Raw genomic sequence first — 27,377 nt, 5'->3', positions numbered from 1 at the left:
GACAGTAGGGAGGGGTGTGTGTATGGGGCTGGGTTTTCATTTGGAGGGGTTGAACTTGATGGACTTTGGTCTTTTTTCAATCCAAGTTAACTATGTAACTATATCTAATATCTATTATATATTTAATATCTTATATATCTAATATACCTTATATATCTAATATATCTTATATATCTAATATCTTCAGTGTCGGACTGGCCCGGCGGGATACCGGGAAAAAACCCGGTGGGCCCCGACCCTCATGGGCCCCCGCCGGGCCAGAACCTTTTTTTGGAATTTTTTTTTTTATTTTCGGCGATGCGCAGCGCCGAGTGGCGTTGTTGCGCATGCGCGCCGAACTGAGTTATTGCGCATGCGCGCCAAACACCGCTGTTGCGCATGCGCGCCAAACGCCGTTGTTGCGCATGCGCGCCGAACGGCTGGGCCGACGGGTTTTAGTAGGGGGGCGGGGGGGGCCCCTGGACAGCAGGCCCCTGGACAGCAGTCCCGGTGGGCCCCGGGCCCCCCAGTTCGACCCTCAATATCTTATATATCTGATATATATTATATATCTAATATCTAATCTATATGATATATCGAATATCTTGTATATCGGATATATCTGCTATATCTTATATATAGGGATGCACCGAATCCACTATCATTCACGAAAGATTCGGCCGAATACCGAACCGAATCCTAATTTGCATATTCCAATTAGGGAAAGGGAAAAACATTTTTTACTTCCTTGTTTTGTGACAAAAAGTCACTTGGTTTCCCTCCCCACCCCTAATTTGCATATGATTCGGTTCAGCCCGGCGGAAGGATTCAGCCGAATCCTGCTGAAAAAAGGCCGAATCCTGGCCGAATCCCGAACCCTGGATTTGGTGCATCCCTACTTATATATCTAATATATTTTATATACCATATATCTTATATATCTAATATCTTATATATCTAATATCTTATATATATATCTTATCAGTTGAGCAGAATGTGGTGTAACAACTGGTTTGGCCACAAGGTGGCAGCAAAGAAAATGACATTCGCCTCTTATTAGAGTCCTGCGCGGGTCCATTTTTTGGGACCCATATCCGACCCATACCCGCAACCTGCAACCCAGACCCGCAACCTTAATTCTTACCCGCTTGGACCCGCTACCCGACCCGCAAGTACTTTATCCGCAACCCGGACCCACTGACCATAAAGAATCAGGAGGTGCTGTCATTGTAAACCGGAAGCGACGTCATCGGAAGTAGTCGTGATCAGAAAAAAGGAGTAAATATCGCTATTGAGAAGACCGGCAGCCCGACCCGCAAACCCGCGTCTATACATGCTCCCGGAACTTCTATCCGCAACCCACAGGGTACCCGACCCGCTGCAGGACTCTACCTCTTATTACAGGTCTAAAGGTGGCCATACACAGGGAGATCCACTCATTTGGCATCTCTCCCCAATATGCAGACATTGAGGTGGTTGATACTGGGCTGATCCGATCATGGGCCCCACGATCGTATCAGAATGGAGCCTTTGGGGTGGTCAGATCGTGGGACTGCTATTAGTATGATGTAGAGGGATATTCTGAGACAATTTGCAATTGGTTTTCATTTATTATTTAAGGTTTTTGAGTTATTTAGCTTTGTATTCAGCAGCTCTCCAGTTTGCATTTTAAGCAATCTGGTAACTAGGGTCCAAATTCCCCTAGCAACCATGCACTGATTTGAATAAGAGACTGGAATATGAATAGGAGAGGCCTGAATAGAAAGATGAGTAATAAAAAGTAACAACAACAATAAATTTGTAGCCTTACAGAGTATTTGTTTTTTAAGAATGGGTCAGCATCGCCCAGTTGAAAGCTGCAAAAAGTCAGAAGAAAAAGGCAAATAACTAAAAAAAACTATAAAATATAAATAATGAAGACCAAATCAAAAGTTGCTTAGAATTGGCCATTTTAGAACATACTAAAAGTTACCTTAAAGGTGAAGCACTCCTTTACCAGAGACACTATGGCAGCCCCGCACATGTATGTAAAGGGTTTTGTGTAGCCAATAAACTAAATGTAGGTGGGAGAAGCGCAGATACTTTCTTTGTGAACTAAATGTGACTAAAAGGGGATTTCACCCAAAAAAGTTATTGACTAACCAAAGAAAATGTCGTTTGAAGCAACTTTCCATACTGACCAGTCACACCTCCAACATTTAGGAAACAGAAAGAGGGACAACAAGATTTGGCGTGCATGGATAATTTTTGACCACGCCCATTTTTGTGGCCACACCCCCTAATTACCATGTTCATTTTACATAATTCGGCAGGTTATGAAAGTTTGAACACATTTCTGTGGTTTTTATATGTTATTACAGTTTTGCAAATGAAGGTAAATTGCCCTTTAAGATGTGAGTCTTAGCTTATCAAACTTACAAAAGTATGTTAAGTATCTATTCTGGGCTGTCTGCCAAGAGCCAATTAAGTTAGAATCTTTGTATCTGTTTCGGGCTGTTCAGTGCAGAAGATCAAAGAGAAACTCGGGATGTATCAGTACAAATCAGTGACAGCGGGTTGAGTTGTTAAAAGCAGGACTGTCCCGCTCAAAACGGGACATTTGGGAGGTATGCACAGTTTCAGTATGAGATCCACCTGCCGCTACATTCATATAAATAGCAGCACAGAGGATTATAGAGCATTTTAGCCCTCAGATAGGCCAAAGCAACTGCCAATCACAGCTGAGCACCTATAACAGATATCCTGCACAGGAAGTCTGCGCTACAGATAGGCTCTCAACTGTGACTGGCAGGTGCATAAACCTATCACAAGAATACTGGATATACAGGAAATCTCCTCAGATGGGGAGGCTTCCTGTGTTGCACAGGATGTATGTGATAAGTGCTCAGCTGTGATTGACAAGTACATCAGCCTATCACATACATCCTGTACAGGAAATCTCCCCTTCATTACATTTCACACGATCATTGTGTCGGAGATACAAATCCTACTGGCCCTATATATGTACAGCATCAGTCACCCACAGCTCCTGCCAGTCACTGAGACAATGGGGACATAGAACCTTATTTGGACTTATCTGGCTAGTGGCAACTATAAAAATGTTAGAGTTTTCCCTTTAAACCGCCACTGATGTCATTTTGGGAATCAGCAGACACAGACAGTGCTGATACTGACCTGAAAAACGTCACAAAGAACTGTACCAAGTCCATAAAGTTGCTGTGCTGGGAAAATGCGATCTGAAAGAAATGAATAGGAATAAGCTGAATACGGAGTAATAATATCACTGCAGCATTAAACATATTGGATATAAATAAATGTCATTAAATGGCAACCACAACCTGTCCATAAATAAATGAGCCTTATGTTATTGCAGAAACAAAACAATGCTTTTCATTCTAGCTATCTGTATAACAGAACATTCTGTCCCAGTGGCTGCACAGATCCTATCTGATCCCCATTGGAAGCAGCAGTCCTGTCCTGCTTTATGGCAGCTGAGATTCTAGCTATCTGTATAACAGAACATTCTGTCCCAGTGGCTGCACAGATCCTATCTGATCCCCATTGGAAGCAGCAGTCCTGTCCTGCTTTATGGCAGCTGAGATTCTAGCTATCTGTATAACAGAACATTCTGTCCCAGTGGCTGCACAGATCCTATCTGATCCCCATTGTAAGCAGCAGTCCTGTCTTGCTTTATGGCAACTGAGATTCTAGCTATCTGTATAACAGAACATTCTGTCCCAGTGGCTGCACAGATCCTATCTGATCCCCATTGTAAGCAGCAGTCCTGTCCTGCTTTATGGCAGCTGAGATTCTAGCTATCTGTATAACAGAACATTCTGTCCCAGTGGCTGCACAGATCCTATCTGATCCCCATTGTAAGCAGCAGTCCTGTCCTGCTTTATGGCAGCTGAGATTCTAGCTATCTGTATAACAGAACATTCTGTCCCAGTGGCTGCACAGATCCTATCTGATCCCCATTGTAAGCAGCAGTCCTGTCCTGCTTTATGGCAGCTGAGATTCTAGCTATCTGTATAACAGAACATTCTGTCCCAGTGGCTGCACAGATCCTATCTGATCCCCATTGTAAGCAGCAGTCCTGTCCTGCTTTATGGCAGCTGAGATTCTAGCTATCTGTATAACAGAACATTCTGTCCCAGTGGCTGCACAGATCCTATCTGATCCCCATTGTAAGCAGCAGTCCTGTCCTGCTTTATGGCAGCTGAGATTCTAGCTATCTGTATAACAGAACATTCTGTCCCAGTGGCTGCACTGATCCTATCTGATCCCCAATCAGGAAGGACGTGCGTGTGAGGAGCTCCTGAGTTACAGAGCTTACCCCAGGCCCAGCAAGGGTCTGGGGGTGCAGTTTACACTTTCTTTTGGACTTTATTATTTACCTACAACTTGGAAATGGAGAGAAGGATGTCAGCTCGTGTTAAAAGTGGAACAAAGACTTTAGGTGTTGGGAAAAAAGTCCCAAAAGAAACCATAAAGAAAGTCTTTTGCAAAAGCAAGAAAACTTCATGTGAAGTGGTGTGTAATGAAGAAAACAGTGAAGAATTGATGGAAGTAACACAGTCAGCAGAAGTGTCTGAACAAAAAGCCAATATGGAGGATTTGCCTGGTGCAAGCTCCCCATGTGAAATGCCCATGGAGAAAGCAGTGGATTCCAGCAGCCCCCAAAGTGTTTCAGAAGTGCGCAGATGTGGTGCAAGTACCCGTTTGGAGTGTTCCCTCAGTAACGCAGAGGTGGGCGACAGTGAAGTATCTGAGGCCCAGACAGAAGGAGGGAGCTCCGGTGCTAGTGCTGAGGAAAAGGACAAGATGGCGTCCGCAAGCAGCAGCAGTGAGGCTTCAGGTGAGACTCTGAGAACTGCAGCTCCAGCACATTGTCACACCAACAACACTGAGACAAACACTGTGGAGGAAGTGACTAGCAGGGAGGCAAGAGTGAAGGATAGTCCTGCTAAACATATGGCAGGGCTTGAGGCGCTGTGTGGCCAGCTTGCTGTGGCAGTGGCAGAGGGGGCGCTGGATGGCACAGAGGAGACCAGGACTGGGGCACGGGTGAGTGGAGCACCGGCTAATGACTCTTCTAATGGGACTAGTAGTGGACACACTGTTAATACCTCACACATCATTGAATCACTCAGAGCTATGGAACTGTTAAGTAATAGGAGAAATACTTTGGAAAAAAACATTGAGAGGGAACTTTCAAATGTTAAATCTGCTAAGGGACATTTCAGAGCTCAAGGCATCAGGAAACTGGCAGAAATGAATAAAGAACTGGAGGAGGTGGTGGAAAATATGGAGGCTTTGTTATTAGTGATTAAACCATGGGAGGAGGTGTATAAAAACAAGGAACGGTTTAAACAAATGTCCAGTGGAGGGAAAAAGACCTTTGAATCCTCTTATTTGGATTTTGTGCTGAATGAAGGTGGGGGGGAATCAGATGATAATGGTGCAAATAATTTCTCTGAAACAAATGGAAAAGAAAGGAATGAAAATGTTTTGTTTAACAACAAGGAATGTGCAGTCTCTGAAGGGAATGTAAATGAGGTGGAGGGGGAGGGGGAGACACAAGCTGCTGAGAATGAAGCAACTAGTGCTTTACCTGAGGAAACAACACAACAATTTGCTCAAAATGGAGTTGATCCTGAACAAGGTAAACAGGATAGTAGGTCTTTCTGGAGAAAAGGAAATTTTTTGCAAGGCAGGAGGAATCATTTCATGATGGGCTCACTTTCAAAAGGAGAAATGTGGTTAAAATCAAATGGGAGGGAGAAAAGGAGAAATCACCAGGTAGCCGCTATGTGTGTAAAAACTTAATCAAACAATCAATGGGATTTACTCCTGCAGATGTTTTTGCTTTTGTAAATGTGTCAGATATTGATTTTGAAATAAGTTTCAAGTTGTCCCAAGGTTTAGACAGATTTTGGAATTTATATCAAGATAAAAAGACATCCTCAGCATGGGAAGGCTTCAGGGCGAGTCCAGTCTCAAAACCAGAAGTAAAAACAGTAACAATCTTTTTTAAGAATGAGTCTGTCCCTCCTGCTGATGTGTTAGTCTGGTTAAAGAGACAATGCAATGTTTTGACGCCTTTAAAACCTGTATATAATGAGGAAGGATTTTGGGTGGTGGGTTGGAAGGCTCAAGTGAGGCTAAATGTGCAAAACAACATGACACAGCATCTCCCAAATTCATTTTTTATAGGCAGAGAAAGGGGTGTTTGCTTTTATCCAGGGCAGCCCCGTCAATGTTATAAGTGTGGATCAAGGAGGCATTTGGCGGGAGACTGTACAATAAAGATGTGCACATTGTGTGGGGCCCAGGGACATGTCAACAAAGACTGCGAGAATGTGAGGTGTAACCTGTGTGCGGAACTGGGTCATACACACCGTGATTGTCCTAATGCCTGGCACAATATTGTTAAACTTTGCCCAAGAATAGAGGAGGAAATATTTCAGGAAGATGTAACAGAAGAAAGGCGGGAGGAGGAAGGGAACAATGAGGTTGCCCCCTGTCAAAGTAAAGAAAACCAAAAGGCAGAAAGTACTGTTACATCAGTGCAGGGAAGGGGGGATGACTGGAAGGTGGCAGGAAAAAAGGCAGGAAAAAAAGCAGGTAAAATGATCTTAGAAAGTGAAATCAAAACTTCAAACAGATTTGAATTGCCCTCAGGAAAGTCATGGGGGGATTTGGCAGAGGAGGAAGAGGAATTGAGAAGGATTGGTGAAGAGAAAAAAAGGGATGAAGGGAACAAAAAGGAGGTAAAAAAGAGAGTCAAGGAAAGGTCAATTAAAAAGAATGTGGTACCCCCCAGCAGTGGTTTGGGCAAAAGAAAGAAAGATTCTGTATTAGAATCTGAGGGTCCATCAAATGTGGAAATAGGAATTGTGGAGGAGCAAGGGAAGAAAAGGAAAGGAAGGATAGATAGTGAGGAAGAGTGGGAGTCCATTGATGAGGAGGATCTCCTGGTGGAGGGGGAGTCGTTGGGGGGCATGGGGAAACCCCAGTATAAAAGACATGCAGAACACAATCCTGTGAGAACAACTAACTCTCCAAGATGCCTGAACAAATAATTAAATTTAGTACTATAAATGTGTGTAGTATTAAAAATGTTAAAAAAAGACGGGAAGTGTTTAGTAACTTGGAGAAAGAAGAAAATGACATTTATTTTTTGCAAGAAACAAGACTAACCAATAAGATAGAGATTTTTAATGCAAAAAGGGACTGGCAGTTGGGTCCATCATTTTGGTCCATAGCAGAGGAAACAGCAGGGGGGGTGGGAATTCTTTTTAAGGGATTCTCAGACATTAAGGTAAAGAGATTTTTAGAGCTTAAAGTGGGTAGATGTATTTTACTAGATGTAAATATAAAAGGAGAAAGTTACAGACTTATAAATATTTATGCCCCTCATGCAGTGATAGAAAGAAAAGATCTGTTAGAAGAAATAAAACAATACTTGTGTGTTTCTAGCCAAGTCATTTGGGCTGGTGATTTTAACCAGACCTTAAATCCAGGAGATAGAACTGGGAGATATAACAAATATGAAGGTGCTTTCTTGTTAGGTATAATTAAGCAGGCGGGTTATATTGATGTGGCTACTTGTGGAGGGAGGAAAGCAGTACATACATACTTTTGCTCCAATAGAAGTAGTCGTATTGATATGATATTTGTAAAGGAAGGGGAGGTCTTCTCTGATGTGAAGGAATCATCAGTAGATTTCTCAGATCATTTAATGTTATCCTTTACAGTGGGAACATCAGATCTTCCCAAGAGAGGCAAAGGACTGTGGAGGCTGGGAATTGGGTCTCTTAAAGAAGCAGCAGAGGATGGCTCTTTTAAGGTGTTTTTTGAAGCCTTGTGGTCAAAATTCTTTTTCTTTGATTCTGTGGTACACTGGTGGGAGGAAGCAAAAAAAGAAATCCGAACTTTCTTCACAAAACTATCTGTTAAACGGGAGGGTTTAAGATCTAAAACATACCAGTCTCTGAGGAAGAAGTTGGAAACCTTAATTTCGGCCGGGGTGGTGGGGGAAAAAATTGCCCGGTTGAAATATCTGATTAGACAGCATCAGTACAGTCGCAAGGACTCTATGATTCTGGAGAGAGATTTTGGGGCAAAAAACTCCCCTGATCCTTTTCAGAATTGTAGAGAGACCTTTAAGAAAAAGCAGGTGACTGGCCTTATTGACTCCGAGGGAGTTATACAGAAATCCAGGGAGGGTATCCTCGGGGTTGTAAGGTCGTACTATGCTGATCTGTTCAGAAGTAAAACTTTGGAGAGGGAAAGGACTGAAAACTTTTTAAAGGCGACCCCAGGACCTGATACAGTAAATTTGGACTTTTCCCCATTGACAGCAAATATTGAGGAGGAAGAGGTGGCGGGTGCGATTGATAAAATGCACAACAAGAAAGCTCCAGGGCCTGATGGGCTAACAGCAGAGTTTTATAAGACCTTTAAATCGCTGTTAGTCCCGGTGTTAGTTAAGATCTTTAATGAATGTTTGGAGAGGGGTATGCCTGAGTCAATGAGGTGTTCTTCTTTAATTTTGCTGTCAAAGGGGAAGGATGATGAGAAGGTTGAGAACTGGAGGCCGATTGCCCTTCTCAATTCTGACAGAAAGATTCTGGCGCGGATTCTTTTTTCACGTTTGATTTTGTTTTCTGGCACTTTATTATCGTCCTGTCAGTTCTGCACGGTGAAGGGGCGGAGCATCTTTGGGGCCCTCCTTACTTTAAGGGAAGCCTTGGAGTCATGCAAAGCTCATGGGTGGGGAAAATACCTGTTGTCTTTGGATCAAACTAAAGCTTTTGATAAGGTTAACCATGACTATCTATGGGCTGTTTTGTCTAAATACGGCATCCCAGGCAAATTCATTAGTTGGTTAAGGATTTTGTATGAAGGGGCAAAAAGCTTCCCACTGATTAATGGCTGGCAAGGTGAAACCTTTGATGTTGGGGCCGGGGTGCGGCAGGGCTGCCCTCTGAGTCCTCTTCTCTATGTATTTGCTCTGGATCCCTTCCTGAGGATGCTGGAGGAGAAGGGCATGGAGGGGGTCTGTGTGCCTGGCGGGCAGCCACTCAGGTTTGTAGCCTACGCGGATGATGTGTCAGTGGTCATTTCTAAGCAGGCGGAGGTTGAGGTGATCACTGATTGTATCAGAAGCTACTCAAGGGCCTCTGGATCCTCAGTTAATCATGAAAAGTCGGAAGCTTTTTGGACTCTAGGAGGGGAACCGGATTTTCAGGCCGGAAATTTCCCAGTGGCCCCAGAGCAGGTTAAAATCTTGGGAGTAAAATTTGGAAGGGATGATAATAGCAGATTAAATTGGGAAGAGAAAGTGGATGTTGGTTTGGCAAAAGTTCAGCGTTGGAGATCTTGGAAGCTGACCTATAGAGAAAGGGTTAATCTGATCAAGACCTTTTTGATCCCATTGTTTCTTTTTGTTGCTTATGTGTTTCCCTTGCCAGAATCTCTCTATGCTCGGGTTTACAGTTTGTTTTTCCAGATGCTCTGGGGGAGTAGGCTGAACCCGGTAAAAAGAGGGGTAACATTCCTACAGAAGAAAGAGGGAGGTCTAGGGATGGTTTGTCCAATTGCCTTCTTTGGCACCATTTTTCTTAAATTCAATTTTGGGAATCTGGGTCAAAGGACGTGTTCTCTGTGGGAAAACTGTGTCAGATCCTGGGTTTCGCCTTTTATCAGAGACTGGGTGGAGGGCGGTAGAGTGAAGGGGGTCCGGATCAGGGGGGGAGGTTTTCCGCAACATATTGCGTTAGGTTTAAAATTGTTGAAAAAGTGGGGTTTAGGTTTCAATGATATTGAAAACTTATCAAGAAAACAGTTGTATGAACAAGTGCTAAGCTCCTTTTTTGTTGTCTCTTTGAGTCCAAAAGATTGCCCTGTAAAAGTCATGGGGGAATGCATTAAGTTTTTGAATGGAAAAAGACTCCCAGAAAAAATGTTTGATAACGCATGGTTGGCCCTACAGGGGAAGTTATTTGTAAGGGGAAATTTAAGTTATCTAAGTACAGTAAATAGTTTATGCCCCTGGGACTGTGGAAAAGAAGAAACAGTAGATCATTTCTTATTAGAATGTTCAGTCTCAAAAGCCCTTTATGATCAAGTTTTAACAACTTTGGGAATCAATAATTTCTGTAGAAACACTTACGGCAGTGATCCCCAACCAGTAGCTCGTGAGCAACATGTTGCTCTCCAACCCCTTTGATGTTGCTCCCAGTGGCCTCACACCAAGTGCTTATTTTTGAATTACTGATTTGTAGGTAAGTTTTTGTTGCATAAAAAACAGGTGTACTGCCAAGAAGAATCTCATGTAGGTTGACAGTTCACATAGGGGCTACCAAATGGCTAATCACAGCCCTTATTTGGCACCCAAATAACATTTTTCATGCTTGCGTTGCTCCCCAACTCCCTTTACATCTGAATGTTGCTCACAGGTTCAAAAGGTTGGGGATCCCTGACTTACGGGGAAAGAGCCTATGGAATTGTAACTAATGACCATCCTCTGGATAAAGAGACCCTCTTTGTTATTTTCTCAGTTGTTCGATATTTCTTATGGATGAGGAGATGTGGTAAAACTTTTGGGAGAGAAGAAGGATCTATAGATTTGACAACCAAAAAGATTTTGAAAGAATTATACCTGATAAAATTGAAAGAAATAAATATCAATAAAGAAAACAATAAATTGTGGAGGGGGGTAGATTTTTCATGGGAAAAAACTATGGATTTTTGAATATGTATCTGTTGTATGTTTTGATTTGTTTGTTATGACATTTTGATTTTGTTTATTGTTATTGTTCATATTTTTAATAAAAATCCCTATCTGATCCCCATTGTAAGCAGCAGTCCTGTCTTGCATTACAGTAGATCATTTCACGTAGAAAGCTGCATATACGACATATGAAGTTGTATGTGTCCCTGGGATGATTCAATCCTTAAACTCTGGTGGGCCGTATCCAGCCGTTGTATATACCACTAAAAACAGAAAAACCTTTGGAGCAGGCACTCAATGAAGGCAAACTTCCCCCAAAAAAGTGAAAAGAATTTATTGTGTCCACAGCCTTACGCGTTTCGTGTCATAAACACTTAATCATAGGCTATATTTAGTCAATTTTAATTTTATTGTATATATCCCTGTCAGTTTGTGGCAATCCTTACAGAAGACATAAAACAGCCCTCACACAGTTCCATTTTTTCTTTTTGTATTATTATATCTGTGCTCTCTCAACCTATTTCCAGCTTGTGCCATTACATTTTCATGCCGACTGTCAGGGTCAGAGCTGAACAATTATAAGTTGCAGAAACATGAAACAATGACTCCCGGCCACTTGCACCCCAGTACATTCCCCTAAAACACCCAGAGCCTTGCTGTGAAGCATCGGGGGCAATTGCGGAGTCACAAGTCAATTCTGGGAGTTGTAGTTCTGCAATAATACCGAGCAACCTTTCTATTACAGAGTTAAATGAATGTTAAAGACTTAAAATTTATTTCTCTTCTCTTTTGTGCCGCCCCGAGGCAGATTAGAGGCCCCTCTACATTTTGTGCTGAATCTGAATTTCTTCCTATGGCTGAATATTTATTTATATGATACAGTTGGTGGATCAGAACTTGTTGGGTGAATAAGAAGCAGATGTGAGACTCTCTCCCGGGAAGCAGCAGGTCTATGTGCTAATGATTAAGTGCAGGGATGGGGGATACGGACCCTCCTCGGCAGGTTTCCAGCAGTCACAGATCTGCCCATTCCTCACACTGTTCTCTGCTCTGTTTTCTTAAATAAAAATAGAACATTTCTGCTCAGATTATTAGTCAGTAATGTCATACATTTGTCTGGGAAGGAAAAGTCACCCTCCAACTCCCCTTGTAACTCTCAGTTAGAGTCCTGCGCAGGTCCATTTTTTGTGACCCGAACCCGACCCGTACCCGCAACCTACAATCCGCAACCCGGACCCGCATTCTTACCCGCTTGGACCCGCTACCCGACCCTACGCGCAAGGTAAATTATCCGCAACCCGGACCCGCGACCCGCTGACCATCAAGAGTCAGGAAGTGCTGTCATTGTAAACCGGAAGTGACGTCATCAGAAGTAGACGTGACCAGAAGAAAGGAGTGAATATCGATATTGAGAAGACCCGCGGCCCGACCCGCAACCCACAGAACCGCGGGTATACCCGCACCTGGAACTTCTAAACGCAACCCACAGGGTACCGCAGGTTTTTGCGGGTAACCCGCGGGTACCCGACCCGCTGCAGGACTCTAGAGAAGAATATCTACTGGGGATGGGACCCCTGCTGGCAATTTGGAGAAACTATGGCAGCTGCTGTAAAACACACAAACAAACAAAGCTTTCCTTGGATTTTCAGAATTAAAGGGAAAACACACCCTCCTTTTTTCAGTGACGCACCTTTTCTATATAAGCCCAGCTGAATGAGCTCATTTAAAAGAAATGGAGGGTATATTTTCCTTTTAAGTTGGAGTCACTACACTTGGCTCATTGCTTCATATCGGACTGGCCTGACCTGACTGAACCAAATGTGGGATAGATGAGAGCTAATCCCTGGTTGGCGCAACATGGATATTATCTATAGACCTAATGGAGTGCTGCAACACAGGCCAAGAAACTAAAAGGTGACTTCAGATATACATTCACCGTGAATAACCTGCATAATATATCATTATAAATGGTGATTAGTGATGTCACTTCACTCACTGAAACTGGTGCATAATAAAAACAAACGATAACAGACCCTAATATAAGAGAGAATGTGCCTTGGAGTTCTATGCCCAGTATATAAGTACCTGTGCCATTAGGGGGTACATTCTCCCTTATAATACATGAGTGATACTCAGCCTGCAGCCTTGTGCCTTTATATGGTCACAGAACAACCCCTCAGTGACTTCTAATATCCTTATCATTTACAGTAGGGGGTACATTATCCCTTATAATACATGAGTGATACTCAGAGTTCCCTGTATAACTCAGCCTGCAGCCTTGTGCCTTTATATGGTCACAGAACAACCCCTCAGTGACTTCTAATATCCTTATCATTTACAGTAGGGGGTACATTATCCCTTATAATACATGAGTGATACTCAGAGTTCCCTGTATAACTCAGCCTGCAGCCTTGTGCCTTTATATGGTCACAGAACAACCCCTCAGTGACTTCTAATATCCTTATCATTTACAGTAGGGGGTACATTATCCCTTATAATACATGAGTGATACTCAGAGTTCCCTGTATAACTCAGCCTGCAGCCTTGTGCCTTTATATGGTCACAGAACAACCCCTCAGTGACTTCTAATATCCTTATTTACAGTAGGGGGTACATTATCCCTTATAATACATGAGTGATACTCAGAGTTCCCTGTATAACTCAGCCTGCAGCCTTGTGCCTTTATATGGTCACAGAACAACCCCTCAGTGACTTCTAATATCCTTATCATTTACAGTAGGGGGTACATTGTCCCTTATAATACATGAGTGATACCCAGAGTTCCCTGTATAACTCAGCCTGCAGCCTTGTGCCTTTATATGGTCACAGAACAACCCCTCAGTGACTTCTAATATCCTTATCATTTACAGTAGGGGGTACATTATCCCTTATAATACATGAGTGATACTCAGAGTTCCCTGTATAACTCAGCCTGCAGCCTTGTGCCTTTATATGGTCACAGAACAACCCCTCAGTGACTTCTAATATCCTTATCATTTACAGTAGGGGGTACATTATCCCTTATAATACATGAGTGATACTCAGAGTTCCCTGTATAACTCAGCCTGCAGCCTTGTGCCTTTATATGGTCACAGAACAACCCCTCAGTGATGCTTGATAAAGGCCCCAACGAGGGCCGAAACGTTGGATACACAAGTGATGTAACAATAAACTATTCAATTGAAAATACTTGAGTGCTGGTCCATTTTGAAGAATACATGCGATATTTGATCAAGCACCCACGAGTGGTTTGAGGATTAAGAGTGTGGGTACCTGCAGAAATATATATAGTAATATAGTTCAAAGCTGGTGCACCCGTCACTCTATGGCAGGGATCCCAAACCTTTTGAACCCGTGAGCAACATTCAGAAGAAAAAGGAGTTGGGGAGCAACACTAGAATGAAAAAGTTACTTGAGTGCCAAATAAATGCTGTGATTGGCCATTTAGTAGCCCCTATGTGGATTGTCAACCTACATTGAGACTCTGTTCGGCAGTACACCTGGTTTTTATACAACCAAAACTTGCCTCCAAGCCTGGAATTCAAAAATAAGCTCCTGCTTTGAGGCCACTGGGAGCAACATTTAAGGGGTTGGAGAGCAACATGTTACTCACGAGCTACTGGTTGGGGATCCCTGCTCTATGGTAATGCCTGGGTGCTGGTTATAAGCAGTAATCTGTTATGCACAAAAGAACCGCACACACAGGACTTTAGTGAAAAACAAAAATTGTTGGCTCTAAAGCCAACAATTTTTGTTTTTCACTATAAAGTCCTGTGTGTGCGGTTCTTTTGTGCATGTGTATATATATATATATATATATATATATATATATATATATATATATATATATATATATATATATAGTTTTTCCAATGAACACAGAATTCTTTTGAGCCAGATATCACTTAAAGGAGAAGGAAAGCTATGGAGGCATTTTATTGCCAACAGATTAGCCACAATACTGCAAGCTAGAATGCTATATTTATTCTGTAGAATGTTTTACCATACCTGAGTAAAAAGCTCTAGAAACTCTCTGTTTGTTTAGGATAGGAGCTGCAGTATTAACATGGTGTGACATCACTTCCTGCCTGAGTCTCTCCCTGCTCTGGGCTCAGATTACAGTAGAGAAGGGAGGGGGTGGGGAAGAGGAGCAAACTGAGCATGCTCTTGCCCAGGGCAATGATGTTTAAGCTGAAGGCAGGAAGTCTGATACAGAAGCCCATGACTACACAATAGAAGGAAAGAAATGCTGTGTTTCTTTTGACAGGGGACTCAGAGCAGCAGTACTTTGGGGGTTTACTGGTATATTTAGATGGACCTTTATGAGAAGGCTTACTTAGTTTTAACCTTTCCTTCTCCTTTAAGCAGCGGAACAGGGTGCTCCGAGGATAAATGCAGTTTGTGTGGCAGTTTCCCCCATTCTCTCCTCAGAAAGCCCACTCTGCAGGGAGAAGAATCAGATCTTTAGAAGACTTTTAAAACATAAACACAGCCTAAGTGACGCTACAATTAGCTGAATGCAACTGCATCTACAGTGAAATTGCTACTGAAGTCAGGCACGAGTTTGGATTATGTAACCCATACCAGCATTGGGCAGTGTGAGCCGGATTCATACTCTGACTTGCCATTTGCTACTTCTACTGTGATCCTATTTCTATCAGTGGGTCTGATGGGAATCCAGGGCTGGAGGAGTCCTCTCATTGTAGATAGGGCAGCGTCTAGTGCATGAAGCTCGAGCCCCCCCATTACATTCCGAGAACTACGTCAACCTCAAAACAGCACGGCCACATTGTAGCACGGTTACGAATTGTTGAAAGATACAAAAGCTGCCAAAGTAGATTTCACATAAAGCTACAACAAACCTCTAGGAAAGTTCCAGGTCACAAAGTCAAAGGACAAAGCTGCAAAAGATATGGGACCCCCTTTGTGACATCACCTACTGGAGACCCATCGACTCTCCTCTTTCCAAAACCCAAAGAAAAAAAGGCTTTAGCAGAGCAGGATCTGTCTCAGAGTCTCGACTCAAGTGGCCCTTTCCCAAACTAACTCGCCTTCCCGAGACTTCTCAGCCCCGACATTAAAGTTGAGCCACGGGGAATTACCTCCGTCGCCGGAGATTCCGAGAAACGTCTTCTTCCGAGGAATAGAAACGTCCTTTTTCAGACATTCAGAACGGAGCTTTTCCACTCTATTCTACAACGTGAAAAAAGCAGGAAACGTTTCCAAGGAGGAGAAAAAAAAAAAAAATCAGAGGTCGGTGCCAAAAATAAGGAAGGAATGGCTGGGAAGGAAGCATCTGTTTCACGTTTGAAAGTATCACTTGTGCGTTCTGTTTCAAATCAGTCGCCCTCCTCCTCCCTCTCCTTCACATACAACAGGAGGCTCGGCCCTGGAAAGCAGCACTTAATTGCACGGATCTGGCAGCAATTATTTACACTAATAAACTAAAAGTGATTGAAAACAAATTCATTTGCATTCCAAGCTTGGTGTCTGTAGATATAGCCCAGCGGCAGGAGGTGGAATAGGCTACATACAGTGGCAGGTAAGTTACTATAGCTAAGTTATTCCTCCTTCACTGATACAACCAGCCCTACCATACAGCTGGGGGAACGTCAGAAGACCCGAGTGGACTCATCACGGGCTTTTAGCCAAAAAGTAACACGGAGCAGTGTTCTGTCGGTCCAGCAGAATTCTGCACTGAAATCCATTTTTCAAAAGAGCAAACAGGTTTTTTTATATTTAATTTTGAAATCTGACATGGGACTAGACATATTGTCAGTTTCCCAGCTGCCCCCAGTAATATGACTTGTGCTCTGATAAACTTCAGTCACTCTTTACTGCAAGTTGGACTGATATCTCCCCTCCCTTTCCCCCCAGCAGCCAAACAACAGAACAATGGGAAGGTAACCAGATAGCAGCTCCCTAACACAAGATAACAGCTGCCTGGTAGATCTAAGAACAACACTCAATAGTAAAATCCAGGTCCCACTGAGACACATTCAGTTACATTAAGTAGGAGAAACAACAGCCTGCCAGAAAGCAGTTCCATCCTAAAGCGCTGGCTCTTTCTGAAATCACATGACCAGGCAAAATGACCTGAGATGCACCTACACACCAATATTACAACTAAATACACTTGCTGCTTCAGGAATGACATTTTATATTGTAGAGTGAATTATTTAGTGTAAACAGTGTCATTTAGAAATAAAAACACCACCATAAAAATCATGACAGAATCCCTTTAAGGATAGCTATGAACTGCCCCTGAGGGTCAGACCGAGGGTAACTGGCCACCCACCATCTCCAGTCACATTGCCAGATCATTTTGTTATTCTGCTTGGTCTGTAGAGCCACAAAACCATGTCTCCCAATAGTAAAGATCATCAGATGAATATTGGCAGTTGCCTTGCCCTAATAGTAGTCCAACAGCCAATGGAAGTCTGGAAAAATCTAAAATTCTGTGGCCACACGCAGCATCCAAGAACATAGATCAGTTGAAGTCTTTTCCATGTCCCATTCACCAGGCAGCCAACCCCAATGTGCACCTGAGCCAATATTTGGGGAAAATATTCTAGTGCTTTCCTGTGTCTTAATGCCTAAAGTCAGGCCCTCCTAAAGCTGAAAGCCCTGTGTTACCTTTAGCACCTTGGGAAAGTACAAAGCTGAGCAATTCTTTCAAGTAATAATAAATCCTACACTGAGATTTTGTCTTCAGTGTTATTTCTACGCAACGACCCTCCATACGAGTTTTCTTTGATGTGACATCATTCTAAGGTTAGGAAACAAAAACCTTTAGAGGAATATCAAAGTCCTAAAATATTTTCATATGTATTCATATAATATTCTGTTAAGCAAAATAAAAAAAATGGAGGAAGCAGAGGGTCTTCTTTAGCGGAATCACAGCTTTTGGGTCAACAATATAGTAGTTGACACTGTGCAGCAGGGATTTTCTCCCATACATTTAGGAAGATCATGTAAGGCCTTTATGGGCTGAAAAAGATGGGGCTCAACCCTGTCCATCAACGGCTTAGGGGCCAGTGTATCAGGGCCGGCCTTAGGCCTATTGGACCAATTGGGCCCAATAGGGCCCCGCACCTCTGGGGGCCCCGCACAACAGGGCAGCGCAGATAATATTTCCCTCAGCACATGATGCTGCCTGGCCTGCCCCCAACTTTGAAAGTCCAGCCCATCCCCAAATCAATAGGTCCAGCCCACCCCCAACTCTGATAAGCCAGCCTATCCCCCAACTCCATAGGTCTAGCCTGCCCCCAACTCTCATAGGCCCAGCTTTCCTCCAACCTTGATAGGCCCTGCCTGCCCCCAATCCAACCAAGCCTGCTCCCAAACTGAATCGGCCCAGCCTGCCCCAAACTAATTGGCCCAGTCCACTCTCCTATTTCCTCCCTCTCTCTCTTACCCTGTGTGCCCCTATTATGTGCCCCTATTTCATCCCTCTCACTCTCTTACCTTGTTTGCCCCTTTCCTTTCTATTTTGTGCCTGTATGCCCTTATTACTTGGTGTGTCATTAGCCAGAAACACTTTGTCTAGGGGCCCCGCCAACATGGTCCCAATTGGGCCCCACAATTGATAGGATCAGCCGAGTGTATGGGGTCAGCCTGATAGTGAACAATTGAGCAGGTTTGAAAGGATCAGAGGTCCCTATCATGATCCCAATTTGGCCATGTTGGTGGCCACATCGGGTAAAGACCTTGCCAAATAAGATCTGATCACATCTTCTAAGCTTTGGTTGGGTTACTAAAGATGTCGGCAAAAGAGTGGATCTCTCCCCAACATGCCAACGATTGGATCATCACGTCCGATCGACATCTGGCCGACTTTCGGAAGCCCGTCGGAGGGCCCCATACAGGGGCCAATAAGCTGCTGACTCGGTCTGCCTGCAGTTTTTATCGGCCTGTGTATGGCCACCTTAAGAAGCCTGTGGGAACCTGGTGCGACTTGCACAGATCTTACTCGGGCCTCTTCACGCTTGAGCAAATGTACAAGCGAAATCATAAACGTGAGAAATGAACGTAAGAAACAGTATTGAGGGTGAGTCAGTGAAGCTTAGGATGTTCACCCAATGTCATTTTTAATTCTAATAAAAAGGTGACTGAACATGGAACTCCGACACCTGGAACACAGTGCTGCACCACAGCTCGTTCTATCCGGAGTTCTTGAGACGTTTAAAAGAAAAAGGTTTTTTCCTCTTAAGAAAGCAAGCTATTTATTCTGGGATACAACCCAGAAGGCCCACAAGTATGCCGGCCACATAGATGTGCTATTCATCGCTCCACAGTTCGGCCTGTGTGAATTGGTTGAAAGTAGGAGTTTGTGTAAGCGCAGAATAACATCCTAAACCAGCAGCCGCCCTCAAACCACTTTGCCGATATTTATAGAGGTGACAAAACCGGGGTTTGTAGGGGGGGGGGGGAATGAATATCAAAAATATCTTGTTTCCAACAGTCCATTAATCTCCCAAGACTCAAATGGGAAATTAATATTGAACCTGGAAAAGTGTATCTCAGAGGTGGATAACTTGTAGTTCTTCAGCATCTTCCCTATTCTGTCTACTGAGAGTAACACAGGCCTCTACGGGGCTCACCAAACCAATTTAAGGGGGAGCATTGAATTCTATTGCAGACAGAATGCAACAAAAAATAAAACAAAATCTAACAAAATAACTGCCTTTTGCACAAATTCTGCATGTAGAGAGACATGATGTCTGGTGAGTAATAGAGTGAGCTCTAATACATCTTCTAGGCAAAAGGAGCCCCCCTATAAGATATATTGGATCCAAATATCTGACACCCAACTGCTGCATGAAGACAGAATGAAGAGAAATAGATGCTGAGAGAGGGATAGTGAATATAAACTTGATTATTTCCAAAGCTGTAAAGAATATTTAATTGATTGTATTTAGAAAGTTTCTTATTTCAGTATGAGGAAGCTTATATTACATTTTCGCCACAGAACCCCTTTGAGACTCCCCAACAAAAATCCAGTGGAGTAAGGAAATTTCATGCCCTGATCCTCATATCTCACCTCATTTTATTAGTCTCAGATTTGTATGCCTCCCACCCTCTCTATACACACACTAACTAACTAACTAACTAACTAACTAACTAGCTCAGATATGGGGGAGTTTGTATATAGTTTTGAGCTGTGGTAACTAAACATAATTTCAAGCAACTTTGCAATATACATCAATTAAAAAATATGCAGACTTTTCATACTTTTAATGGTTTCTGACAGTTCCCTAAGCCCAGCCCCCAGCTCTCCTGCTGATCTGTCGGACTACTTTGCTGAGCTGTCTGACTACTGTTACTTTGTATCAACAGCCATCTGTCCTCAGCCTGCCTCCTCCAAACCCCAAATTTGAAATGTGATTTCAATAAGGAACAGAACATCCGAGTGCAATGCATTGTGGGTTATGTAGTTCCTGCATGCTGTCTGTAAAGCTGTGGAGAAGTTGTTACAATTTGTAACATCGGTGTTTTAGTCCCTCCTTCCCTGCCAGGATTTCAAATGATGCAGAAAGAGAAGAACTGCTGGATTTCAGCATAGAAAATGCCATTTATTTAAACTTTTTGAAGAAACAAGTGACTGTGATGGGTATATTAGGGGTTTCTGTGTTATGTGGCCTCTTTATCAAATTCTGGTTTAGAAGCCGGAGTTCCCCTTTAATATGTAAGGAGGATCCAGTTTAAAATCATATAGACAAGCCCCCCTTTAAGGGTGTGATAAAAATACTATTTTTTTTTTCTTCTTCCAAATAATAAGGTGTCTGCCTACAAATCCTGTTCAGTGGTTTGTTGGAACTTGGCACCGAAAGAGCTCAGGACAAACACTCCCAATTTTATTTTGCTCGATTCTGGAACCGCCACCTGCTCAGCTGGAACTTCTGGTTCGCCGATTGACAAGTAAAAATATATTTCTCACAGACGCCAGATACGCCCAATGGCAGGAGCTGCCACTCACCCTCCCTTTGCTACAGCTAAGCAGCACTGTTTGCGGGGGAGAAAAACAACCCACTTAAAGGGGCACTTCACCATTTAGTTGATTTTTATTACGGCAACGAATGGCCAATTGTTAGCAACTTTGTTTTTTGTTTTTTTTAATACTCAACTATTTCCAACTTTTTTTTCCAACATGAAAAAAAAGAATTGCTCGGTGAGGCTACAATTCTATAGTAATTGTTACTTTTTATACTTATCTTTTTATTCAGGACTCTCCTGGGCATAATCCAGTCTCTCAAAGTCGCTTGAAACTATCGCCTGCTCACAAGGGTAATTTGGGCCTAGCAACCAGATAGCTGCTGAATTTGCAAACTTAAAGGGATACAGTCATGGGAAAAAAATTTTTTTTTCAAAATGAATCAGTTAATAGAGCTGCTCCATCAGAATTCTGCACTGAAATCCATTTCTCAAAAAGAGCAAACAGATTTTTTTATATTAAATTTTGATATCTGACGGGGCTAGACATTTTGTCAATTTCCCAGCTGCCCCAAGTCATGTGACTTGTGCTCTGATAAACTTCAATCACTCTTTACTGCTGTACTGCAAATTGAAGTGATATCACCCCCTCCCTTTCCCCCCCAGCAGCCTAACAACAGAACAATGGGAAGGTAACCAGATAGCAGTTCCCTAACACAAGATAACAGCTGCCTGGTAGATCTAAGAACAACACTCAATAGTAAAAACCCATGTCCCACAGACACATTCAGTTACGTTGAGTAGGAGAAACAACAGCCTGCCAGAAAGCATTTCTCTCCTAAAGTGCAGGCACAAGTCACATGACCCGGGGCAGCTGGGAAATTGACAAAATGTCTAGCCCCATGTCAGATTTCCAAATTGAATATAAAAAAATCTGTTTGCTCTTTTGAGAAATGGATTCAGTGCAGAATTCTGCAGGAGTAGCACTATTAACTGATGTGTCTTGAAAAAAACATGTTTTCCTATAACAGGATCCTTTTAAGTACTTTCCAGACTTCCAAGGCAACACTTAGCAGAGAGTAATATTGAACCATATTATCAAGCTGTAGGGTTGAACGTAAAGATTGGAGTTGCACTATTGCCATAGCAGATCAAACCGCACGTATTGGTTTGGGGTAAAATCAAAATCCCCCTTTGATGACAATGTCCCTTTAACTGGTAACACAAATGAACCCAATTAAACACTACCTGAATTTTAATCGGCCACGTGAAGTTGCTGACGTAGACAAAGAAGGTGATGTTGGGATTATTGTGGAAGTCGAATTTCTCATTGGAGAAGCTGTCCTTGTATTCCTTGATGTTGGTCTTGGAGATAACGGGGGTCTCTTCTCCTGCCTGGGTGCCGGCTGGAATAGAGAGAGCAGAGATCAGACTGCAGCACAGAACAAGACTTACTTAATCAAGTGCTTCTGTCAGACAACTACAGAATGGGATCTTTAGCTACTGCCCCCAACAACATCACCAATACTTTCACCCCGTCTCCTTCAGTTCTCATTTAGGGAGAACTTGTGTACCCCTACCTCCTGCTGCTCCATTCCTTGTGCCTCTGAACAACTAACCAGCCACTATCACTGGTCATCATAACCAGGTTAACCACCCTTGGTACAATAACTACTCTTAAAGGAGAACTAAACCCTCACTAATCAAAAATCCCCTTCCCCTTCCCTGCTTTCTCCCTCCATAGTACCTTACTTGAACAGTGTCCCTGGCATTAAAGTATAAGTAAACCTTTAAAATAAGTGAATGTAAAACTGATGAGGGGGATAATCTAAGCACTTTTGTCATTTAAATTCATTATTTTGTTTACAGTCCAAGATATTATATTAGCCAAACTTTATGTCTGCCGTGAGCCAATAAAAACACTTTTCTTCACAAGACAAGTTTGATCGGTGTGCTACAGTTTTCTTTGGATGTTCGAGTTATTTGGACCTTGAGCAGGAGGTCCTGTGGACTGTTTAGCACCCGGCACCCGAGAGGGTAATTACGTTCAGGTGAGCACTCTAATTCTGTGTGCAAGATATTAAGGGATACATGTGCTGTTAATATGAATGAATTTTGTAACAACAGCGCCACCTGCTGGTGAGTTTCCCACCAGTCTGACCAGCAAGTAGTCAAGGAAGTTGTCAGGAGAAAGAAAGAGGCTGATGTTCTGCTGCTTAGGAATAAAATTAGAAACCTTTCTCACATCTTTCCTAAGCAGAAGAACATCAGCCTCTTTCTTTCTCCTGACAACTTCCTTGACTACTTGCTGGTCAGACTGGTGGGAAACTGACCAGCAGGTGGCGCTGTTGTTACAAAATTCATTCATATTAACAGTACATGTATCCCTTAATATCTTGGACTGTAAACAAAATAAATAATGGATGTAAATTATAAAAGTGCTTAAAATAGCCCCCTCATCAGTTTTACATTCACTTGTTTTAAAGGTTTACTTATCCTTTAATGCTGGCATATTCATGCAGAGTAGCGCAGTGGAGCTCTTGGGTGCCATCTCCTGTATCTTCAGAGCTTCCCGGCACTGGAGCAGAAGGCAAGAATACCAGACTGGCACCAACTGCGTATGTGCGAAAAACACTGTGTCAGCGCTCACTTTCGCGAGGAATCCGAAGATACTGAAGAAGGCGCCAGGAGCTCCAGTGTTCTACTCTGCGTGAATATGCCAACGTTAATGCCAGGGACATTTTCCAGTAAGGTACTATGGAGGGAGAAAGCAGGGAGGGGCCAATGGAAGGAAGGGGATGTTTTTTTTTTTTTGAATAACAGGGGTTTAGTTCTCCTTTAAACAGTGGACAAAATTTTGAGACCCTCTTACAGGTGTGACCTTCAGATTGCTCCTTGGATCTAGACAATGATTTTGCTTTGTTTGTTCATAAATGGGAAAAACCCAACGATGACAACACTAATAACACGGATACACAGACTGGTGACAGTTTCAGACTCACCGGTGAAGCTCGTTGCCCACGTTATGTTGAGGTTGAAGTTTTTAGACGCATTGATGAACATGTCCAAGTCTCTGTTTTGCTGAAGAAGGGGCACGAGTAGAGGTTATTCATAAGCAGCAAATCACAGTGACAAATTGCAGACATGGAATGAATGGCGCACTCTACTGCAAGGCTGGACTGGCAATCAAGGGGTTCTGGCAAATGCCAGAGGGGCTGCTGTATGGTCCCATAGACACTCACTATTTAGTGGGCTGATGGGGGACTATTTAGGCCTCTCTGTACTTGGAATGGCACGGCTTATTTTGACTCTCAGTCCAGACCTGGCTACGGCTACGGTCATTCAAAATGTGACAACATAATGCCAAAACCTTTGAGGTTCAAGCCTCATCTGAAATAGAGGGGCACAGGCAGGAGGCCACTAGGCTATGAGCTTTTTACTCCCAGGAATAATTCTTGAAGACCAACCAGATAACTGTAAAGGCAGCCAATCAGAAATTGCCCCACACCTGCTTTACGGAGGTGCTTTAACATTTTGAGACAACGTTCCCTTTAATTTCCTGACCCCACGTAGAATGTTGCTGCATTTCCTGTGAAATAAAAATGGGAATTCAAATATCCCAAAAATTTGACTGAGAGCTTTCAAAGCAAACGCTTCATTTCCTACAGGGGAAACAAAGGCTACACTGAGCCCAGGCAGCCCCATTGCTACAAAGATGGGAAATATTAGTCAAGGGCAAGGATTAAAGGTAGTGATTTCCCTTTCTAGAGAACTTGTCGTTGTCTTCTCTACTCTCGATCACATCAAGTTTGCACCAGAAACTCTTTCAATGCCAGAAAGCACAAACATGTGTTTAACCCCATTAGAATTAATGGCCACAATTATCCTGTAATTACCCTCTGCTGCCATAGTTTTATATCTTCTCTCTGTACAGACCATGAGCAAACTTAGGGGACTGTTCCTGCTGAATTGTGCTTAGTACAGGGAATACCTATGCTGCCATAGTTTTATGGGATCTCTCTGTACAGACTATGAGCAAACTTAGGGGACTGTTCCTGCTGAATTGTGCTTAGTACAGGGAATACCTATGCTGCCATAGTTTTATGGGATCTCTCTGTACAGACCATGAGCAAACTTAGGGGACTGTTCCTGCTGAATTGTGCTTAGTACAGGGGAATACCTATGCTGCCATAGTTTTATGGGATCTCTCTGTACAGACTATGAGCAAACTTAGGGACTCTTCCTGCTGAATTGTGCTTAGTACAGGGAATACCTATGCTGCCATAGTTTTATGGGATCTCTCTGTACAGACTATGAGCAAACTTAGGGGACTGTTCCTGCTGAATTGTGCTTAGTACAGGGAATACCTATGCTGCCATAGTTTTATATCTTCTCTCTGTACAGACTATGAGCAAACTTAGGGGACTATTCCTGCTGAATTGTGCTTAGTACAGGGAATACCTATACTGCCATAGTTTTATGGGATCTCTCTGTACAGACTATGAGCAAACTTAAGGACTGTTCCTGCTGAATTGTGCTTAGTACAGGGAATACCTATGCTGTCAGTTTTATGGGATCTCTCTGTACAGACTATGAGCAAACTTAGGGGACTGTTCCTGCTGAATTGTGCTTAGTACAGGGGAATACCTATGCTGCCATAGTTTTATGGGATCTCTCTGTACAGACTATGAGCAAACTTAGGGGACTGTTCCTGCTGAATTGTGCTTAGTACAGGGGAATACCTATGCTGCCATAGTTTTATGGGATCTCTCTGTACAGACTATGAGCAAACTTAGGGACTCCTCCTGCTGAATTGTGCTTAGTACAGGGAATACCTATGCTGCCATAGTTTTATGGGATCTCTCTGTACAGACTATGAGCAAACTTAGGGGACTGTTCCTGCTGAATTGTGCTTAGTACAGGGAATACCTATGCTGCCATAGTTTTATATCTTCTCTCTGTACAGACTATGAGCAAACTTAGGGGACTATTCCTGCTGAATTGTGCTTAGTACAGGGAATACCTATACTGCCATAGTTTTATGGGATCTCTCTGTACAGACTATGAGCAAACTTAAGGACTGTTCCTGCTGAATTGTGCTTAGTACAGGGAATACCTATGCTGTCAGTTTTATGGGATCTCTCTGTACAGACTATGAGCAAACTTAGGGGACTGTTCCTGCTGAATTGTGCTTAGTACAGGGGAATACCTATGCTGCCATAGTTTTATGGGATCTCTCTGTACAGACTATGAGCAAACTTAGGGGACTGTTCCTGCTGAATTGTGCTTAGTACAGAGGAATACCTATGCTGCCATAGTTTTATGGGATCTCTCTGTACAGACTATGAGCAAACTTAGGGACTGTTCCTGCTGAATTGTGCTTGCTGTAGGGGAATACTACTCTAGTGTAGATTAATAGTATGCCCAGTATAAGCTACGAGTCAATTAATGGTCTTATAAAGAATGACAAAGAAGCTTGTACATATATTCACCTCTTCAGGGGTTGCCACAAAATTAATTGCGGTGTAGTAGCGGTCGTCTTCTTGGGACAGGCTGAAGGTGAACTGGTAATCTATCAGCAAAGAATCTGTACGGTGGGAAGACACAGCTGGTCAGTAATAACTTCAAGCAACCCCCCCCCCCATGTGCACAGGAACAGGCAGTCGCTAACAAATTAAATGGCAGCTGCCATTAAACTGCCTCCTGTGTTACCGCCAATGTCCCTCTACTGATTCTCCACCATCAAAAAGTAACACTGACTGGAGCTAACACTCTACTCCCACATTTAACATGATAATGTCACCACTGGGGGGCGCTGTTACTCTGAAGTCAATGTCCCCACTGAAGAACGTGCAATGCTTTTATATTAAAACTGAAGGTTTCTAGAAAAACGACACTGAATGTAAAGGCTACTAAAGGGCAGTAGGTAGGAAATACATTTAATTAAATGAGATGCTGGTTAAATCCATGTTGGTTTTGGGGCTGCGCCCCAGCAATGATCTCCCCAATGATTTCTGGGAAGTGCTACAAAAGCCGCCCTCAGTGAACATATAGGAATGCAGCTCCGAAAATTGTGAGAAGAGCCGGATTAAAGAAACAGCTCCTTGTCTGGGATCAGTAGGTGATTGAGCAATTAGTCTCCATACTGCCCATGTACCAACTTCTGACACAAAGTGCGCTCTCTTCACTGCCAAACACACGGGCTTTTCAGCAAAATGATCACCTCTCCTTCTATAGACACTTCTCACACAACGAAATCCATAGACTGGGTGGCAAAAAATAAAAATCTTAAAAACTGGTGAAATGATAAGGCACGACATTGGCCTTTATTTGTGCCAAACCTTATAGTGGCACACTGGGACGATTAATGCAGGTTGGTAATGTAAGTGCAGCCCAGGTAACGGATACAGATAGAAATTTACTCACAGTAACACGTTCCCTTTAGGGGGTTGCCTTGATAGCGGTTTTCCACTTCACATCTAGACGACAAAAGGGGCAAAAGAAGAGAGTAATGAAAGAAACAGTAACATCTGGAATGGCTGCCCCCATGGCTACACAGCAGCTTGTTTATATAAACTATAGTAGTACTTATCTGTTATCTACTGTGTATCCTGTGCTTGAATGGCTGCCCCCATGGCTACACAGCAGTTTGTTTATATAAACTATAGTAGTACTTATCTGTTATCTACTGTGTATCCTGTGCTTGAATGGCTGCCCCCATGGC

General features: G+C 43.0%; 1 protein-coding gene across 2 annotated transcripts in view; it reads right to left on the bottom strand.

Moving 5' to 3' along the window:
* atrn.S (attractin S homeolog) overlaps positions 1 to 27,377 on the bottom strand; it is an 86,698-nt gene that overhangs the window by 14,571 nt on the left and 44,750 nt on the right. For both annotated transcript variants that reach the window (XM_018242970.2, XM_041579356.1), the window contains exons 21-25: positions 27,080 to 27,132; positions 26,146 to 26,240; positions 23,656 to 23,734; positions 21,902 to 22,059; positions 3,154 to 3,215 (exon numbers count right to left, since the gene is read on the bottom strand). In XM_018242970.2, coding sequence (XP_018098459.1) covers positions 3,154 to 3,215; positions 21,902 to 22,059; positions 23,656 to 23,734; positions 26,146 to 26,240; positions 27,080 to 27,132 — 447 coding nt within the window. The remainder of the gene's footprint in view (positions 1 to 3,153; positions 3,216 to 21,901; positions 22,060 to 23,655; positions 23,735 to 26,145; positions 26,241 to 27,079; positions 27,133 to 27,377) is intronic.

The sequence above is a fragment of the Xenopus laevis genome, chromosome 1S, assembly GCF_017654675.1.
Source record: "Xenopus laevis strain J_2021 chromosome 1S, Xenopus_laevis_v10.1, whole genome shotgun sequence".
In the NCBI taxonomy this organism is placed as follows: domain Eukaryota; kingdom Metazoa; phylum Chordata; class Amphibia; order Anura; family Pipidae; genus Xenopus; species Xenopus laevis.
Note: the sequence above shows the minus strand (reverse complement) of the source record. Positions and strands in the feature narration are given on the sequence as shown.